This window comes from Sparus aurata, chromosome 3, assembly GCF_900880675.1.
Source record: "Sparus aurata chromosome 3, fSpaAur1.1, whole genome shotgun sequence".
NCBI classification, from domain to species: domain Eukaryota; kingdom Metazoa; phylum Chordata; class Actinopteri; order Spariformes; family Sparidae; genus Sparus; species Sparus aurata.
The window spans coordinates 27,406,219-27,428,382 of record NC_044189.1 but is presented as its reverse complement, the minus strand read 5'-3'; the positions used below and the strand labels follow the sequence as shown (position 1 = coordinate 27,428,382).

General features: G+C 40.3%; 1 protein-coding gene across 2 annotated transcripts in view; it reads left to right on the top strand.

Annotated features, from left to right (window-relative positions):
* trappc9 (trafficking protein particle complex subunit 9) overlaps nt 1-22,164 on the top strand; it is a 257,722-nt gene that overhangs the window by 117,543 nt on the left and 118,015 nt on the right. For both annotated transcript variants that reach the window (XM_030412357.1, XM_030412356.1), the window contains one exon: nt 13,510-13,652. In XM_030412357.1, coding sequence (XP_030268217.1) covers nt 13,510-13,652 — 143 coding nt within the window. The remainder of the gene's footprint in view (nt 1-13,509; nt 13,653-22,164) is intronic.

Here is a 22,164-nt window from a genome sequence, read left to right as displayed (position 1 = left end):
ACCGAAACAAGGAGTCAGCTGCCCCAACGAAGGCCTCTTTTATCATCTTAACACTTAACAAAGTGAAACAAACAAAACAAAGAATGAATGTATTGCCTCTCAGTCCGTACAGAGGGAAAAGCACTGTCCGCATTAACAAACTTGCGTCTGGAGGTCCTCTGCACACTCTCTGCCGGAAGAGCAGCGACCATCCAACATCGCTGTGAGCCGGGGGAGACCACAGCAGCAGAGGAGAGTGATAGAGGAGCCAGGCGGTGGTGGAGGGAGGACCAACGGAGCAATGATGGACAGCCCACAGAGTATTGAGTACATTGGTTTGAACCTTAGCATTGCTAGGCTAACAGCTGATCGGCGGGGCTTAGTCAGTGTCTTATTTTTTAACAGTTTGAAAGTGCCTCTTAACATTTCCCTTCTTCGGAATTGCGATTGTAGTTCGACAAATGCAAATTTTTTGATATCCCTTCTGTTGTTGATATCAATTGAAGCCGCTAACCAGGACACTTAGCTCGCTTGTGTTTTGCAGTAGCTAGCGCGTTTGCACATGCACGGTGACCCATGACACGTGACCTCTTCAAGAAGAGATCTCAGACTGGCCGTCCTGTACGTCAATCAGGTGGCATAGACTCGACCTGTTGTATTTGCCCTTTGGTGGACGCCAACACTCATAACATGGTTGGAGGGTGTTTCGTCCGTTTTTATTTTATTTTTCAAATATTCATTTATCGGCGATTATAAATGCTGATACTGATAGTTTGGAAAATGCCTAATATCGCCCGATAATATCGGCCTGCCGATAAATTGGTCGGGCTCTAATATACATTGAGTATTTCTTTATTATGACTTCTCGTCCTACACATCATAGCTGCAATACACAATCGACAATTTTTTCTTTAATGTATCATTGTAAAGAAAAAAGACTTATTGTACAATGCAATGGTTATGGAATAATGACACCATCGACATTCAGATTGGTTCCCTATAAACCAGGGCTCAAAAAAAAAATAAAAAATGTTTGGTTGAATTAGCCTGGTATTGTTCAATATTTTCACATTTTCTGTATTAGCCTATTATCATTGTGAACAGACTGTAGTGCTTTTTAACCTATCGCCCTCAATACAATTTAAAGTTTACAAAGTTTAGGGGTGTCCTATCGTTGAGTTTTGCATAACACTGTTACACAGAGGAGTATTTTGGTGTGGAAAATTTTGACGGTATATCCATGAAATGTATATTTTTAGCCCCACTCAGCTTCACTTGTAATGATGCATAGCAATTAAAGGGCTACTTAATGGCCCCTGTGTTGGTTAGACATTTAAAGTATAAGCCTGTGTCACAAACTGTGTGATTGTTCAACAAAAGATGCTTTTTAGTTGCATCATAGGAAATTAAAGAAGAATAATTTGCAGTGTTTTAGCAGAGAACAAGAATGATGGATCGTTTTTGGCAGCTGGCGTACCCTGATCGTGATCAGTTCAAATAAAAAAAGTAATGGAATGGATCAGGCTTTGTATAACATATCATCTATCTTTATATAACTAATATTATCTGTTGAAAAATGCCTTGATGGACCTCATGCACATTTATAAGATCTGCTCACGATGTTCCTTTCTATAAAAAGTGATTGAAATGCTATTGTGCAAATGGCAGAATAGATTGCCTTGACAGTTTCTTTGTAGGCTTGAGAATGAGGCTTTATAGCATTTGCACCAAAACTGTCTTGTGATCATTAGGTTGAAGCTCAATCTTTCATTGTCTAGCAATTGAAAATACAAAGTGCGGGGATGAGATGCATTAGGGCTTTCTGATCTCATGACAACTGGCTCAATCAAGTCCCAGTGGTTTTATTGAAGAACAAAAGTATGTCTGCATTGTGAGTTGTAACTTTTTGTTCATTACATTTTGAACATGGTGAAGCCTTTTCCCATCGTTACCACCTATATAGACGGAACAAGTCTGGAGATACTCAGATAATGTCAATGTTGATTCCAATGTTTTTATGCTTACTATATTCTTCATCAAATAAATGTATAATTGCAATTAATGGATGGAGGGTCGTCATTACCATTCTTAATGAGTATGTACAGGTTGCACATCAGTATTCTGAACTGACAGGCGTACATAGTGGCTTATGCCAAGGCCAGGATATTGTAAGGTTGTGATGACCCTGGTGTGGTAACCAACCAGGGAGCCTTGGTTTTAAATATTTGCATAAACAAATCACAGCTGTTTCACCGCTAACCTGGTATTGTTAGAGTAGGGTAGAAAAAGGGTTTCTGGGAACAGGCAGTCCTGGAGGGTTTTGGTAAAATCAGGGGAGGAGGTTAAACAGCTTTATGATGAACTGTTTATCCCATAAGTCCTGAGCAGGTCACCGTTTCCAACATTGATTTTTACTGAATAAAATGTGTAGAACAGGGGTACTCAAATGCAAATCTTAAATGGCCACAAAGATTTTTTTCGATGACTCATAGGTCCATGTATTGAGGTCGGTCAGGCCACATGCAATAATACTGAAATATATGTCATTTCCATTTTGACATTGATCAAAATACATCAAATCAAATATTTCCTCTTTGTTTGCCTTCAAACACTGTGTCCATCACTTAAGTCACGCATTATTTTATTATTTCTGCATCTGAGAATGGCCTCTTGTGCTTCCCAAAATCCGCACCACTTTGCTGGTGCTGGTGTTTCTTTTTGTTGTTGTGTCATAGATGTGACAAGAATCCTGCTTGCAGCTTGATATGAAGATTTCAGTGCATTTATTTTTGTTGTTCTTACCTCTGAATTTTGAGGAAATGTCTCCTCAAAATCCCTATGCTTCGTCTCTGTTTCAAATTGGAAATCTTCATCACCGCTATAGTCTCCTTGCATATTAAGCACATGGGTCTTGTGCTGGTTGGAGGGAGAAGGAATGCAAATTTTTCAGTCCACTCTTCTTTGAATTGCTGATTTTCACTGTCCACTTTTCTTTAAGCAGTGACCTTGGAACACGCCATCTTCGTGCAATCTAGACTTTTACGGCCGGCAAAATGTCAATATACAAACTGCTTCAAAAATGAAAGTGAAAGTTAAAAATTGCGCTCACAGCAGTGAGTTACCCAATTGTCTATGTATTGTTGGCATGGAGACAAGTCCCGGTATACATGAGCTGACCCAACCAAACACAAAGTGAAGGAATAACAGTTCGGGGGCCATAAATAGGCGGCCGGTGGGCCGGATGTGGCCCGGGGGCCCCTATTGAGAACCACTGGTGTAGAATAATGAATCATCACCGGCCGGTCTGACATGCACATGGTTGTTTTCCAACAGCTGGTGCTAGTTGGGCAGTCGATCTTGTGTGTGTAACAACAGACCTGAGATGTGCATCAGTCAAATGCAGTTCTCTAGATGGAACACAAACCTGCCATCCTCAGGTGCCCTTAAAGGATGATAATCAGTTGAAATGAAAAAAAAGCCTTCATATAGTGTGTAAGTTGTTGTGAATTGTAAGAATTGAAAATGGCAATGATATTTACTCTGCCTCGCAGACTTTCTATTAAGATGTGTCTACTGGCTGAGGAAATTATAATGAAATTGAAACAGACCAGCACAACATGAATAAAAGATGTTTGTGTGATTTACATGGGTGTCTACAGTACTACTAATTAAAGCGCAGAAGGCTCAGAATGCAGGTGCTAAGTGCTCTATTGACCTGGTCCACGCTGATGACTAACAGAAAGAATTATAGTAGAGGCGAGGGAAATACTCATTGTTCTGTGCTGGCTTTTGAATTACGTTCACAAAGTGACAGCCAGTCACTGAAGTCACTGTAAAAAAAGAGAATAAACATATCTCAGTTAAAAAAGTCTAGTTGAAATAAGTTTGTCTTTTAATTATAGCTGTGGGCAATGTGGCCAGCAGTGCAACATATTTTAAGGACTCCATTGCATTTGTATCATCAGGAATGACTGCCTACGGAGAGTTTCTCCCATAGTTAAATTAGATTTTAATCTCTTGTCACACATGAACCAGGAAGAACGGCTAAAATTTTTAATGCCTGTGGACTGTAAACGATGGATTTGATTGGATAATTTACAACGCATGCAATTGGTATAATCTAAGCCAATGGCATAAAGGCTGGAAAAGTGGCACCAGTTTAAGTAGCAATGCTATGTCAAATTTTAATAATTCTCTTTTAATTTATTGGTTATACATGTAGTATCAAATCTGGATAGGATGGCATCTGGGTCTAGACCCAAACTGTGGTAGCCTATTTGCGTCTCCTGCACTTGGGAACCCCCCCACTGAGGACATAGTACACAAAACATTTCCGGAGCTTCACAGCAAATCAGTTCCCATCTTCTTTAGTTGTTAAGAAGTTGCTGCATTTTCATTTTTGAGTGCACTTGTCCTTTAACCATTATTTTATTTTTAGGGCATCTCAAAACCTTCAAGTTCTAATTCCATTATTACTATGCCTCTGAAATAAGACACTCCTGGGAAACTCTTGATAACATTGTCAAAATATTTCATGCGTATGTGTGGAACTAAAGAGAGATGTTCTGGTTCAGAGCTTACCATTTGCATGCACACAATTATTATGTAAGCCAGGGATAGGTGATGCTGTCTTTAAGATCTTGAATTAAAATCTTGACATTGGCTTAATAGCAGGTTTGGTCTTTGGAAACACAGTTGGTAACATCAGTGCTGCCTCACACTTCTGTCCCCTTCCCAGCACACCCCACAGTGACGATCACATTACCTGTCTGATGCAGCAAATTACAGCTGCTTGGGGGAATCTATGTTGTACCACTCATTTTGTGGCAATATTTGTACCTGCTGTAACAATTTTGAGCATGACATCCCCTAACCCTCTTCGTCATGGATTCCTCATAGTTAGGCAGGTTGCTCACCCACTCTTTAAAATGTCTCCCATTCTAATTGCCACATCAGAGGCAAACCCTAACTGTGAGGGGGTGCAGAGCGTGACATTAAAAACGCTGTGGGCAGAAATGTCAGGACCATCATTAAGTGGACCGGCTCGGGGCTGTTCTAGATCAGCTTTTGGTTTGGGGGTGGTTTTGGAGCAGGCAAAGTTATTATACCATGCTATGCAAACGTGTGTACTTCACTGGGTCTTCTCCCTTAAGATAAAATTTAGAAAAAAGTTCCTTTTCCCTGTCAGCTGTGTCAGCTATTTTGGTCTGCATGCAGCCTGGATGTTACTGAGCAGTTTTTAGATGCTCTAACCCCCATCATCTGTCAAATCAACACAGACTTGTTCACAGTGCCCTCGCTCCTCATCATCCAGCGATTATTGCTAAGTCATTACACCCTGGGACCAATAGAGAACATATTCCCTCTCATCAGCCCTCCTGCCCTCTTCTCTCATGAATCATCTGTTGCCAACAAGCACAGCAGAAACATGATAATGTCAAGCTGTCTCAAGGCCTCAAATACAATGAAAGTGCCTCCAACGCAGACTGACAGACCCAAAAGAAGCTGCATCTGATACAGCGATAAAACTTTGCATTGAATTGATTTCCATATTGTTGCAAACATATTGCATCAAGTCCAAACCTCTAAGCGACTTCTGCAGCAAGACTCCAGTAATAAACATTAGTACGAGAAATAAATAGTGTTGTGCTGCTTCCACCTACTTATCAGTGGACACTGCGAACAACTTGATCCCACTGAGTATTTGATTTGTATTTCACTTCCTCAGTTAGATATGAAGCTATCTTCAGTATGCTGTTTAACGTCTCAGCGTTTCCCCTTCAGTTGAAACCGAGGGACTCAACTGATTGGTTCAATGATTGACAGCCAGGTGTACATACGAGAAGTTCCAGCAGCACTCCAATTGGACATATTGCATCTAAATGCCCCCAAGTCATTTCTCAGTTTTCTGCAGAAGCCGGGGCCACCAGGCGACTAAATGGCTCTTCTGGCTGACGGCTCACTTCTCTGCCACAAGGCAGATGCAACCTAAACAGGGGTCAAGCCTCATTTTAAGGACAATTAGGCAGGCAGACTTCCATTTCTTCACATCATCAAAGTACACTGACCTCGATGTACCCACTATTCAACCACCTGTCCAAGTTATATGGGGAAATCTCCTGAAAGTAATATCACCCAGGTTCCATTTGTAGATAATAAAAAAGAGAAAGAAAATGTGTGTATCCAGTGCAACATGTTATTCACCGCATGTTTTTTTGTTAAGGTTGGAAAAATAAATGGTTTTGGAAACAGAGAGAAATTGATGTTGTGTAAGTGCGTCTCCCATAAACTGGAGCTTTACGCCATTTCCAATTTGGCCGTCTGCAGGAAGATAATGATGTTTCACACCAGTGCCTTTTACTGTGGCTTTTGCTGAGACTGCAGAAATGGTTTGGTGAAATTCTATTTTTTGTTTTTCATTTCCATTAGCTTTGTGTTGCCTTCCTCACTCCATAATTGTCAGAAAGGAAAGAGTCTTAAGAGAGAGACTGCGTGGTTACAGAAGTAATTTTCCTTTGAAACATTTGTTGTTCTTTTCTCACCTCAGCCCTCTGGTCTTTATTTAAAGCTACATGAACCACTTAATTTACGAATAGAGATATGTAGAAAAAATATGCAAGTACAGACTGGGCCAGAAAGCAGAACTTTGACCACAAAAAATACACATAATTGAGAGCGGTTCCTGGTGTGGTGGATGAGTGGTGCAGCAACTAGGGTTTCATTCATATGCCATATTGCACAAGTGAAGTGGTAAATATATAGTTAATTAAACTTAAGTTAGGGGTTATTTTACCATTTACAAACCAATGAAATGCTTTATTAATGATTTAGTAAGCAACAGTAAAGCTTTTTAAAAATCCACTGCACATGTATAATGACCATCCAGATGTTTATATTTAAGTAGTCCCCCCAGGAATCCGCGATTGCGCGATCGCGGAAATTACCGCAGATTTCTCGGCCTTCCGCGGATTCAAAGACCTTCCGCGGGATTTCACATTTTGCATGTAGTTTTCATCCCGGCCGCTAGATGTCGCTGTCAGATAGACTGGGCTCAAGACTCACAGTAGAAGTACACTACCCACTGCATCCGGTAGACGCGGGAAACGTTTACAAAAGAAAAAACTGTTAATAATTTGGACTTGATTGCACATTTTATGTCAGCATTTCATTGCTGTAACTGAATGTTTACATTTACTATCTGCAGTATGCAGTAGGCACTTTCTGTTCCTAAACCTTCACTCATAGTTTGGTGAAAAGTTTTGCACTTTTTATGTTGCAAATAACTCTGCCCAACAGGGACAAAGAATTGCTCTCCGCAGAATTAAAATTGCTCTCCGCGGAATTTCAACTTTTTCTCTGCAGAATCCTGGGGGGACTATTTAAGCTACACAGTATTCATTAACTATTTACAAAGTAAACATCATTTTAAAGAAGTGTGATTAACTATGAATTTACCTATATTAATTATGGTTTCCCTTAGACATAATTGTGTTGTCATTCATGGAACTCAATGAACATTTTTTGCATTGCTTTGACTTTTGACTATATCATCAACAGCTGATACACATAAATCACTTTTGGTGCTGAACCTGACTGTATTTAAACTGGAAAAGTTACTTTTCATATTCGAAAAACAAAAATTAGAATGATATCTGAATGACATTTTTTTTTCTAAGTTTGACTTGTTCTCTCCTTTCCAACCTTTCTAAAATTAACTAGAAAAATAAAAATAAAGAGCACAACTATGACTTTGGTTCACTTACCTTAGACCTGCCCCTTGAGTGAACATTGCTTTCACACTTATCATCTTTTTGCCAAGCTAAGCTGTAAAGAAGCTGCCTCTCTATTGAAAGTACACTGATTAAATTGATATTGATCTTCTTATGTTCTCAGCAAGACAGCCTATAAGTCAATTTCCCAAAATGTTGGAGTATTCCTTGAAGAAACAACTCAGCAAGTCTTTGCCCCAGTGCAAACAAAGGGTGGTCACTAAAACACGCACACTTGTGCAATTTTGACATCCCTGTGTCCCTACCTATCTGTCAGTGGGATGATTTATCTTAGTATTCCTGTCACGAGACATGTGGCCATGCCATAATCTCCTCAGCAAGATGTGTGAGGATCTTTATCTCAGTGCCAAGGCATTAAAAACAGCCTTCAGCTTTCCTCTTCTTTCTGTTTTCATTCACCATAGAGAGAATACTGTTTGGGGCGTTTGTCATTCATTTCTATTGTCAAACAAATGCTGCATTTGTATGGATGTATAAGATGGATGGTCTTCTGAGGCTTGTTGTGACACAGCAAAAAAATATGGAGTGATTGCATTCAAGGTGAAAGCCAGTCTGACGCTGAGGCGGCTATCCATGCTTAGCAGCTAAACTCAGATTACATCAGTATTTTGAAAGATCAAACAAAGGCCAGTGCAGACACCAGCTGATGACACATTTGCAAGCTTTACATTTTTTATTCAGGGCCTACACTGTGGTTATAGGATTAGTTAAAATGTGAAAGAAACAACATGGCAAGCTCAACCACAGTCAGAGAGTTTACAAAAGATTGACAATTATTCAAAGAGGATTATTGCGTGCTGAAAGTGCACACCTTACCTGCAAAGACAAGCCATGACTAATGTCTTAGGTCTGAGCAAGTGAATGCATATTTTTACATGTGAACAGTGTAAGTGCAAGGGATTCACCTTTTTATACCCCTTTCAGATTCTAACCTCTTTAACTTCTTGACCCTTAATGGGTAGAGGTTGGGTATTGTTAGATGTTGTTCCATGTCTGGTGATCTGAGTAGATGATACATCACCAAGTGATAGGTCACTTGGTTAAAAGGGGCTGGAGCAGAATATAAACAGATTATCATTTGGGATGTCCAGATCAGGTTTTTTTCCCCCGAGTCCAAGTCATTTGATTTTGAGTATCTGCCGATACCGAGTCCCGATCCGATACTTATATAATACATTAGAAAATAAAGAAGAGTGAAGTAACAGATCCAGGCTGTCCCTTATTTTTTATTTTATTCACCTTATTTTATCATTTAACGCTTATCATAGATGTGATTGGCAAAGGACAAAGAACAAGAAAATATACGGCTCCACTATGTCTCTCTTAACATTTATTTTGTCCTGTTGTTGGCTTCAGCTAAGAAAGAAATAGTTTGCCCCACATGTCCAACCTCTTGGGCATTAGAGAACTTTTTTTTACCATTTTTTTTTTTTATATTATTAAATTTTTTTTATCGAAACAAAATCTGTTTCAGAAGTCAGAGGGCCACATGACATGGAAGTCATAATTTCTGCATTTCAATATTCATATAAAATAGAGGAAGCACTTAATTACAATAAAAAGAGCTGTGTCTCATTTCTCCAGTTTTCTTATACAATGTGCTGCTGAATTGGAGTCACTGGGCCTCATGACAAGGAACATATCGAAAAACAGCAAATCATTTTGTATTAATATATTTATGCTAAGTAATCAAATCAAATCATATAAATTTTATTTATATAGCCCAAAATCACAATCACGTTGCCTCAGTGGGCTTTACAATCTGTACAGTGAACAACATCCTCTGTCCTTAGACCCTCGATTCGAGTGAGGAAAAGCTTCCTAATCTAATGACGGTCCCTAAATCAGTTTCCAGCGGTTCAGCGCGAGGCTCTGGGAGGTGAGCTGACCGTCCTCTTGCTGCTAACACTGAGTGAACCTCAGTAAAGTCACGGCTGGACCCGAGTGAATATCCACCGAATATCCAACCTAAAACTAACTTCACTCCAGTTCGATGAGTTGCCTGTTGTAGCCTTTGAATAGGATGACGAGGATTTCAGTCACTCAACTTAAAAGTTGACTTGTAGAAATTATACAAATAGCAGTAATGACAATTGTGATTGATTTCAAGATAACTTAGGGTGTAGTGCTGTCACTGTGTGCAACTTAAATTCGCCATTCGCCTTTAATATTAAACGTACAAAAATCATGTCCTTTTTTTGCGGCAGCGGAGCTGAAATCCAGCAGCAGAATGCATATAGGGGAAACACTGACACATCAGATATCCTTCCGCAACGACTGCAGACTTTTGGTGGAGCTCTGCTTTGAATGAAGTTCCGTCGTGACAAATGAATGGACAACTTGCGGAGTGACATGAAGACATGAATCAGAGGCAAAAGAAACGTTGACAGCGGTGGCCGGTCATTATGTTTACCAATACCCGACCCGTGCCTTGCGCACACAAATTTTTCCCATTTGTTTTGAAATATTATAGATCTGATAAAAAATAATAAGAATAAACATACATACATTGAGATTGGCTATTATTGCTCTAGTAATATGAGAGGCCATCTTCATCCCAGAGTGTATCAAGGTGAGCTTGTCTTTGTGAAGACTGTCCTTTGAAAGTCTTGGGAAAGAGGTGTTTTATTTTGTAGAGATTATCAGTTACCATTATTATGCATGATAGTAACAGAAGAAAGCTTGAGAGAGAATGTCATACCCAGCCTACAATTCATGTCATTCTCTGTATTGCAAAGTTACTAAAAGTTTCCCCCTCCTTTTCCCCAAAGCAAGGTTCAGGTGTGGTTACAGAACTGAAGCATACTTCAGTTGTTGTATTTTGATTGTTGTCTTTGTGAGCAACAAAGACAAGCAGAGAAATTGCATGAAAATGTAACTTAAAGTGAGACTATGAAACGTGTGAGAAAAGAATGACCTTTCATCCTGTGGAAATAGGCATAGTTTCATCATAAGTGGGTTCAATAAAGGACGAATGTGGACAGGTATGACCAGAAGCATATGGTGGCCAGTGTTTACTAATGTTGGTGCTCCACACTTGCTACTGTTACAGTACTTTTTGTGTTATCCCGTCACTGTAACTTTAAGCCATGAAGTCACATAGTTTAGCTTTGAGGATCATCATGTTTCAACAAATGTTCCAAAGTGATACGTCATTTATTAGAATAACAGAATAGTCTCCAATGCCATGTTCCTCCATTTTTATTGCCTTTTGTTTCCCATTTGCTTGTTGCCCGAATACTACAAGACATTCAGCTTGAACATAAAACAGCTCATGCAGTCTGGTTACCGGCCATTGTGACTGCTTTAATCGAACTGCAACCTTAATCTAGGCCTTCTCACTAATCACGTTGTTTGTATGCATGTGACGGTAATGCATGCGTGCGGTCAGGCTGTTTGCTGAGGCTGTGTCTTGCTACTGGTCTACTCCTAACATTGTCAGCTCATTACAGCGAGCCTATTTTTAGCCCGGTGCGATTGAAATAGGGTCCTGAGGGGGCCAAGAGCAGAGAGTGGAGAGCGGGATGGAGAGGAATGAATGAAGGAACAGCTCGGGGCCGGCCCCGGTCTGAACATGGAATCAGGGTGCACAGCCACTGTTTGTTAGTGTCGCTGAGACAATCACTGTTCCTCAAGAGGATCATGTTGAGGCTATTAGTACCACACAGACATCAAACAGATCACACAGCTGCATGTAACACAGCCCCCGACTGCTGAAAAGAAAAATGAGACGGCATATTTTTGCTCTCGGTATAAGATATCGTCATCATTAATCTATAATATGTCAGAATATAGAGATATACCACTAGTGTTTATTGTTATGAAGCAATATGTCACCCACTGGATGGAAGTACATGGTAATATCAGGCTTTAGCAACACAGACAATATTGTTATAACAATAAACAGTTTTATTTTATTTTTATTTTTTTCATGGGATATGTTGATAGCAATTAAATACCAAAACAACACCAGCCATATCCTTTCACCAACAGGAGGACATGTTGTTACAGAGAAAACAAAACAGACCTCAATGCAAATGGCCTTCATTCGGTGTCTTTCCTGAAGGAATCCGAGCATTTTCAGTCAATCAATTCAAATAAGATTCTTATCAATGTGCTGTTCCTTTTATGCTGTTGCCAGCGCAGCATGAGCCAGTCTCTTGCTCGCATTGTAGCGGCTGCCGCTCTTCCTCCACATCCAAAGCAGACTGGCTCCTCTGTTTACCTTCTAGGGAAGACAAATAGTCTGGAAAATGGTATTCAGAGAGGAAATTAGGATTTGGATTTAAGCTTTATGAAATATTCCATCCTTAGAATAAGCATGGTAATGATATTAAGGTCAGTGTCTTCACAATATCAGGTGACTTACTGGAAGCCTGTTTGTCGTATAATACATAACAAGTAGTACCTTTATACCAAATAATAAGCTACAACACAATAAGCTACGATTTATGTTCATGAAGGGAATTTATTGTGAACAACAATAAGCAGACTACAAGTCTACAGCCATGCCAGTGGCTATGTGTGGTTTTTCTTCACTCAAAATCATAAATGTGAACCCTGTGTTGGCGCTAGTACCAGATTTGATGAATCACAACATTTATTTTTTAATCCATCCAATGATGTTTCACCTGAAGTGAAACATTTGACATGCTGTTGCTGCTAGATAATCACAGTCATTAAGATTAATCTGGGCACCATGAATTTCTGTAGCAAATTATTTGGCAACTCCAATCCAATAGCTGTTGAGGTTCTGTATGCCAGTCTGGACCGTACTTGAGGACTGACCCATATTACCATCCATATAACCATGCTGAAAAAATAATAAAATTATACATGAGTATGACATGAAAATATTGCAAGGGTAAAAGATAAAGCCTGTTCGTTTTGAGATATATGAAACTTTGGTCTACAATAATGATAATCCTCTCTAATGTCTTCATCTCTCTGTGCCCAGTGGCTTCTGTCATTAGGTTGTAATAGGCCAGGCATCTAGCCAGCAGGTTCTGCCTCCTATATGAGGAAATAAAGAGAGAAAATAAGCAAGGAATCAGTGAAATTTGTTCTGGAAAGGTGCAGCCAGAGCCTCCATCAGCAATATGTGGAGAGATGATATGATATAGGCTGCATAGGAAGAAAAGCGGGACCTTGGATGCTCCTTTTACCCCGCCTTAGCCCAATGCCTGAGTCAGCTAATACTCCCTCACCATAAACTGCCACTTTTAATTTCCCTGTCCTTCGCCCACTTGGCTGCTTTTCCCATGCCCCCCCACAGAATACTTCTGAGTACCTCTGAGTAATTCTGTGTGTCCACTTTCCTCCCGTCACTGTGGAGCACAGCCAGAAAATCCCACCCACTGCACCCAGCACCCTCTCTTCTCATACTGTTTTAGGATAAGATACGTTTATTCAGAATCATCTGCTTGGAGCCAACCATCACACCCTCCCCACTCCTCAGGCTTTCTCACTAGTATGTCTCCATTTCATTAAACAGCATAATAGCTGTGTTGTGTTGCATCAATTATTTCACAGTATTGAATTTGGTGTATCGATCTTAAAACTCACCAGTTTTCTGATGGAATGGCAGGGCACAACATTCTGGCTGTGAACCCTGGCCCCAATCATACTCATTCTTCCATACATAAGTTCCTTTGAATCACATTTGTTGTTTGGCTGAATCTGTAGTATACTGTCAAAGCAGCTTGACCTAAATTCATGTCTTTTCTTTGTACTTTTGCAGACTTTGGAAGCAGTATTGAATTTCAAGTACTCAGGAGGACCAGGCAAAGTGGAGGGCTACTACAGGGAGCTATCTTTGGGAGTCCATGTTGACGTGGAGCCATCTGTTTTCTTCACCAGAGTCAGCACCCTCCCTGCAACAAGGTAACACACTGAATTACACCATATTTTCTATGGGTTTTTTTTATGGTCCAAGTATGTTATATTTGCTTTGGGCTCTGTTTGCTAACTAAAAAATAAGTGATTGGTCAATTTCTATAATGGCCACTGACACTCATGGTTATCTTGTCCTGGGGATGAGCTAGACTATTGGCAGCCCTGGTTCCACCACACATTAAAAGTGAATGTAAGTTAATACAGCTTTTGTCTTTAATGTTCCGCCATCAAATGAATAGCATAAATAGCACCAGCAAGAACTTTTGTGTTCATAACAATTTTCTTTGACCTTATTTAGTAGATTTTGGCCACCAGGGGGCAGTGCAACAACATGTAAACACAAGACTGACTTATTATCAACAAAGTTGGTATGGCAAACTTTTTATCAAACTATTGGAAACTCACACACCCAACAGAAGTGAATCAACATTAGCTATTGTTTAGGTTGTACTTTTGACCATCGGATGCATGGAAGTCTTTCTAGAAGTATCTGTCTCTTTAGCAGCTGGATGCTACACTATTGCAGTTTTCCATTACATCTGCCGGCCTGGTTTTTTCATTTCTTTCACAACTGGGTTACTTGCTTAAAGGTGCGTCTTAAAGCAAAGATGCGCTTGTCTCAATCCCTGCAGTACTATTGAAATATCACCACTAACAAAATGGGCTTCACTAATTCAGTTACAATGTTTCTAAATCTAAAGAGATCCAATTAGAAGCTACAAAAGTGCTGGGAGCTGAATACACACTTTTAAAAACGTTTTTCTCTCACGTTTCATGCACAGACATGAGATGAGTATTGAATTGAAGGGGAGACGGCTGTATTCGCAAGATGTCACTGACGCCCGCAATAAAACTGGTAATGGAAAAATAAATCAGTGCGGCTCGGTTTGACTCAGCACAGCCAAAAGAGCAAGTGGAAAAACGTCATATGTCCACCAGCCAGTCACCAACTTTTTCTGTATTTGTTTCAAACTAGTGCAGTGCCCGTAAGAAAAGTGTATTCCTATAAAAAAAAGTGGGAGGTTAAGCAGCTTTTTCATGGATGGCCAAATGAGGCTGTGTTTGAAGGTGGGACGCCAGGGATATTTAGGTTTGTTGTGAAATCCGATATTCCAGGGTATAATTGGCTGTTTTTGACTATTTTTGATTTTGCCATTATATTTCACCTTAAAAACTATTTACTTGGTGTCATTATTTTCAGCACAACCTCATATGTGTGACTGTACAGATCTTTTTTCATTTTGACATACTGTATTAACACAATGGACCTAAAATCACAAAAAAACCCATAAAATCTGAGTAGGAAAAGTTCGATTTTTTTTTACTGTGAAAACCACAAATATGTTTAACAAACCATTTTTTTTTACTTATAATGCAAATATAAATTGTTGTTTGTTTGCTAAATTTGTGCATACATTTAAAAAATGTACAAAGTTATATGTAACTATTTACATTTAAATGCAGGCAATGCTCAGGTCTGCCTGTGCTCCTTCCAGCTGAATAAATAGCTGGACTGCCTGCTCCACATTCAGCTTCTCCTCATTATTCTGACTCATTAAACAAAAAAACGACTCCACTACAAACTAAACACTACATAACACACTAACTGTACACTCCAAACACGCTAAATGTCTCAAATCTCTCAACTCTCAATATCGCTGTCTACACACCGACCGTCGTTGCCTGTCAATCATCCGCCTAGGTCCCTCCCACAACTTCCTGTTCCTCAACAACCAAACTTGCTGCTTGGACACTTTTGTGACAAAAGCCCGTTTTTACCGTTTCTTCCTGCACCAGACACAAAGCAAACGTGACGGCAATGTTCGCGAAAAAGCGTGGCGGACATTATTTACCCTAGGTCCGGTTTTGGACATGCCGATGCGTCCGGTCCGTCGCCTCGGGAGGTGGGCCGTGTAGCTAGCGGCTAGCCGCTAGCTAGCGGCTAGCTACACATGAACATCCACAGATTCCGATTCCACTTTGTTGTCCGCGCGTCTCCGGATCTCCTCAGACCCGAACAGACTCGGTCTGGACTCGTTTAATCTCATTAATCCACAACAGTCAGTTTAGATGCACAGAACAGAACAGAACAGAACAGAACGGACCGAACCGCCAGCAAAATCCCGGTCCAGCTCGCGCCGCTGCAGGTATAAATCCGCTTGTTTCTTCAGGTATGTCTTGGGCTTGAGATCTGCAGTGATCGGCTCTGGTGCGCATGCGGCCACGGTGTGCAGTGATTGGCTCTGGTGCGCACGTGACTGTGGTTGCTCTGGTGGACAATGCTCGGCGGAATTTGTAAAGCATTTATGAAATAATTTATTCACGGTATCATTGCAGTCCAAACAAATGCTTAGATGCACACCACTGAACCACGCAGCAGCCATGTTGAAAGTCTCGGGTCAGTGTGATCCTTATCCGCAGAGATATTTGACCAACAGACACATACACACACACACACACACACAGACAGAGATTCCTTGTATTTATAGATAGATACAGTTGGTCTTTCATGACCTTAAAATCAGCCTCTACTGGGTTGACAAAGCAAAATCTGTCGAATCGTACAGCACTGTGTTTCTGTTTTGTTCAGTGGCTCTCCATCAGTGTCTATAATCTGATGAAACGATGACCCTGCATTCGATTTTTGCGCTTTTGTATTTGTTAATTAAAGCCAGCTATTGTCAGATACACTGTAAGATAGCAAAACTACTCAACCTTTATTGTAGTACCAGAGAGGCTACAAGAAATCTACCTCACAGTTGCTCCTTTCCCAATAAATGGTGATAAATCTCAATTCTAAAGCATCTTTTTATATCTCACACATGGTACAAATGCAGCAATTTTTTTTTTCTCTTTCTCAAGTGAGTGAATAGATATCGACCTTCTCTTTAACCGCTGCAGCATCACTGTGACATTATTGCTATGAAAACCAGAAGGCTTAGGAATAGTATTTTCACTGCCAGGTCAGATAGTGGCAGACGTGAATGGATATTAAATGGATACTCATTCTTTTCTAATGCTCTCACGTTCTCTCTCATGCACATACTGTACAAATTCAGTCCTGTCGACACTGTCGCACATCCACACACACACTTCTCTTCTGTCACTTCACTCCACCTCTCAGCTCCCCAAACCCCAAGAGAGCGAGACAGATCGTAGCCGCGTAATGGCCACTTGAGGTGAATCATTAGCTGTAATAATATCTGCAGTTATAGCCATCCATCTTGCCTCAGTGCTGATACATATGCATACATAGAGATGCTGCACTGGCAGCTATACCACCACCCTGTCATAGCAACCCCCCATTTACCTACCTCTGTGGCACCCTTAGCTCTTTCTGCCTCATCACACTGGCATATCGTACGAGTATGGCGAGATGGCTCTCAAGCAACTCTCTAAACGTATTTTGAAATTGAGGACGTGGAAAGCTTTCATTTATTGGCTTTTTAAAGGGACATCAGTGACCAGTAATCTTGACGTAGGATAACCTTCCTAAAAACCCATGGAAGAAGTTCTGCAAAATCTGAGCACATAAGCAAAAGGGAAGAAACCTCAAGTACCAAGTCTTCAAAAGATCTCCCTTCTCAGTGGAGAGTTTCTCTGACTGATTTGAGGATGTAAAGACAGAGGGTGTCATTTCTTTTGGAAAGTCCATCAAGGAAAAAGTTAGATTTTGGAATATACAGTATAAATAAAATGATTATTAGTCATCAAAAGATTTGACAGTTAGTAGATATACTACACAAAATCCCAAAATATATGGGCTTATAATATGGCAAGTACAAAACACCTAAATTAATTCTCCGTTCTTAATTCATGTGATTTAAAAGTATGGTTCTGAAAAATGCAGTAGCCATATAGATATTGATTCATAATGTTCTGTACAATGATAAAAAAGGATGGATTAGAAGTAGGGCTGCACAAAAAATCGTTAAAAAATCGCGATCTCGATTCACACATACACGTGATCTTATTTCTACACATAGCGATTCTGGAGCATTTTATATCTCGAGCTGAATCACAAACAAATGCTCCTATTTTCCTCCCGGATTTTTCGAAGCGCCCCCAAACGCAGCACTGCCGCTGCCTCCTCCCTCAACCTGTGGTAAAGCATCTTTACAATACGGGATTCAGCGGAGGAAGCCCGCCTGCAGTTGAGTGTTTGGAAGGAGTGAGTGAGAGGCCGTTTTTAGACGGGGCAGCAAGCCGCCAATCTGCCCGTCTTTTGGGCAGCTAGGTCCACGGTTTTAGACAGAGGGCGGCAAATTGAGAGTCTGTTTAGGTCCGCTGATTTGCCGCCTCAGAGGGTACACTTATTTCCACCTCGCCTGCTAGTTGGGCAACTGGACAGCCGCTGAGATCCGGGAGATGCTAGCTTCTCCTGGATCTCTAGCGGTTTCGTTGTGTTAGCTTGTTGTTGTAGCGCAAGCTAGAAACGGTCGCTACTTTCAAAGTAAAAGCCCCCCGCTAAGAACCCAGTTCTAAACTACAATGGAGTGCAATGTAAAGCTCTTATTTTGAAGACAAATTTGTTGTCATTGTTCCCAGCCCAACTTCGGGCTTCATGTCACGTCACATGTTTACTCGATGAATATTACGCCTCCGTTTTAGAAAGCCGATCAAAGCAGCTATCACATATCACCTAGCCAAAGATACGGCCCCAATAAACACTGTACAACATGAGGGATTAAAGGATTCCCTCTCATCTTGGAGACAAATTATAATTCTTTTTTCTTTTGTAAAAATCATTTCTCATCCAATGATAGAACTTGAACAAAACAAAAAAAACATTGCTTTATGCCATACTACAATGTTTTTTTACTCATCAGTGCAATAAACATTTTGTCAAAAAATCGTGCCAGAGAATCGTGATCTCAATTCTAAGCAAAAAAATTGTGATTCACATTTTTTCCAGAATCGTGCTGCCCTAGTTAGAAGAATGCACGAAAGCAAGAATTATTTTTGTGCCGTGAACATGAAACTTTGGAAATTCTGGTTCAGCAATGACGCCACAGTTGCAAATACTAAACAGCGTCGGATAGAGACTATAAGCTTTTGTTGTGCCCGCTCCAGACAAATAGATGCATGATAACAATGGGAACTGAGGCCTACCGCAAAGGAGAGAGGAGAAAGGAGAGGCTTGTTTGCTCTCATCGGCTGCAGCTAGTTCATGGCTCCCTGACCCTTCTGCAACTTAACCACATATTTAGCCTGCTATAAATCCAGCAGATGTTTGCAACACATCGGCGAACAGTCCCTGAGCTCCCAGATCATGTCTTTTAGCAGTTCACACATACCGATCGCCGTCCATGGTAGGCCTCTGATCTGGAACATGACAAGCTCGCTCCAAAATACATTGAAAGTAAAGTGCTCCAGCTCAGGTATTGCATCAACTACAATTAAATTATTTTTCCATGTTGCTTAGCCCCTGTTCTGCCAGCAGTTATATCTGTGAAAGTTCCCTTAGGCCCTACCCAGACAGTACTGAAATATAGATGAAACATGTTTTCAGTATAACCTGCAATAAATGGTCCAAAAACCTGGATGTTTAACAGTGTGCTCCCTTTTCTGTTTAAAACATGCTTCGAATGATGATGATGATGATGATGATGATGATGATGGGGTGTGTGTGTGTGTGTGTGTGTGTGTGTGTGTGTGTGTGTTTATGTATCACCCTATCTCTACCAGGCTTGAATATGAGATGTTGAGATGACCTTAGTACTCAAACTAACATGAACTTTTTTTCCAATTTAATCACAATCCTCAATTACACATCCAGTTTTTAGAATCTCATGCTTCATACATAATTTATGAGAATTTCCTTTGAATTTCCCCCCTGGAGAGATAGACATTAAAGTCCTTTAACACACTTTACTTGTGGAGATAAGTACTATTGAATTTCTTCTTGGCAGCGAGTTAAAAGGGAATTTGGAAGTGGTTGTATGAAATTGCTCAATAATACAGCAACTTATCCTTTCGATCTGTTTTTGTTTCTCTTTCTCTCCCTCCCTTCCACCCTACCTCTATACCTGTCTTTCCACTCAGAGGTAGGTAGGTCTATCTACCCATTCTGTCGCTCTGTCGCTCTCTCTCTCTCTTTCTCTGTTAATTTAGAGTATAAAGGTCCTTCTTGTTTAACCATTGTGTGATGTATCTGTGGTATTCTCAGTTCTTTAAACATGCAGTAGTACAGTACAGTTACTGTAACAGAGCTATTCCCTCTGAAATGTTAACTTTTCCTCACTACGTCTGTCTCCCTAGTTTCCCTTCCTATTTTTTTTGTTTCCTTGTCTCATTATCTTGCGCCATACACTGTAGCTTTTGCTATACTATATCTTCCTCTCCAGTTTACTTACTCTCTCTTTCATCCTCACTCTCTTTCTCTCAATCCTTCTTTCCATTTGTTCTAAATCTCTTTTTCTCTCTATCCTCTTTTTTCTCAGCATGCCTTACTCTGCAGCACCAGTCTCATATTTCTGCCTTGCTCTCTCTCTAACTTTTCCCTGTTACTCTTATTTTCTTGTTATACCTTTGCAGTATTCCTATTAATTTTTTGCAGACAGTGCTCTGAAGAAAGTATTGCTATGTACTAACCGTTATCCAGTTTCCTAACAAAATGAATCAAGTTATTGAAAGACTCATTTGACTTTAATACATCTTTATCAAACTTTATCCGAGTTGAATTAACATTTAGAAACCGTCTGTTGTTGGTTGTGTTTTAATTCCATGTAACAAGGGGATTTTAAGTATGATGCAACTTTGAAAATGTTCATCACTGCAGTTGGTGGCTATTGACATGGTCATTTAGAGAGGTAATTACCTGAAGGGGATACTGTCATACATGCCAGCTGTTGTGGTTTGTGGAGAAAACTTCTGTTGTTAGCTCAGTTAGCTGTTTCTACTAGTTAAGATGTGTGTTGAATTTGAAACTAACAAGCAAAGCATGAATAAAGATGTTTTGGAGGGTTTGTGTCTTTTGCGCCTTCTTTCCGCCTTGTCTTTAGTCTCAGTCTACCATTAGAGCCCAGTGAGACCAGAAAATGGCTTAGGATGAGTCACTGGTGTGCTCTCATATAAATAGGTGAAGTTGGAAACTTGTTGATATACAGAAGCGTATGCTCTGCAACATGTTATGACTAAACCTGCTAGCTAGCTGGTAACATGCTAGCACCTACCAGTCACAATAGTTCAGCAAAATAGTTTGCTGCTATCTGCCATCCATCTAGCAGACTAGCTCGCTTGCTAGCTCCTGGCTACAGTTTGCTCATTGGCCCTGGCTAATATGTAATCCCTTTCATGCTAAACATAAAACCTACCCACTGACATTTCCCTATTGTCTTCAGTTGAAAAGGGTGTACAAGCTGGATCAAACATGACACCCAGGTGGATGCAGGTTTCATGCCACGCTATTGTTTGCCATGTCTCCAGTGCAAAGCAGTGACTTTTTACTTTAAAGTTAAGGATGTTGGCGTATAAATTAACCTTAACCTTTCAGTCCTTCTCTGTTCAAACAGTGCTTCTGAACAATTTTCAGTCAGTGCATTAATTGATAAAGCAACAGTATAATCCATGACAACATCACAAGTCAAGGCCTTAAAATGACCATAGTTATCACCACCTCTCTGAAATAGCCTTTACAAATAAACATTTGATGTTTCTGATGGAAGTATTTCTTAAAGGGCAACTGTGCATGAATTACACTGTAACCCCTGTATTACATTTACACCCAGCCCCCCCCCCTCCCCCCCCCGCGCCTTTGTTTTGCTCTCTCTGACTTTCTACACCGACAGACTTTCTACTATTTCTTCAAATGCTCTCTCTTCTCTCTGTCTCACTGTTTCTCAGCTCCTCTGTCCGTTCTTTTTCATCTCAAATCTGTTTTTTCCTTTCAGCCTCCCTTCTGTTGTGTCTCTCATGACTTCTTTCATTATTTCACTTCACATCTCTCCTTGCCTCTCCCCCACCCTTCTCTGTTGCTGTCTCTGCCTCAGTAGCTATGCATTTCTATATCTTTGCCCATGGTATCTCTCTCTTGCCTTATATAGTACAGAGTTTACATTCTTGCTTTCTCACATTGGGCCATATTTAAGGTGACTGATCTGTTCAAGAGTATGACTGAGAGCCAGGATGTGTGAATTACTTAGTGATCCATACTGTACAGGGCACTGTTTAAATCCCATTTGCTCAACAGTGGGTTGCCCTGGAAAATACATTGCTCTACTTGGAGAGATGAATTGATCCTGTGCATCCCATTTTTATCTATAGCATTGTTAGTAATTGTAACAACGACAGAGTGTCTAGATTAAAATGTAGCTTTTTTACTCTTTTTGAAGTTTTAATGTTTGACTCCGAGTAGAATTCTCTTAACTGTACCTCCATTGTTTTTCGGGGTTGAAACAGAAATCTCAGAGGCAGATGTAGTCAAACTGGGACAGATGAGACAGATCTATATACATGGCTAAATACTGCGAAAAAAGAAAATATGCCTTTAAGTGAACTG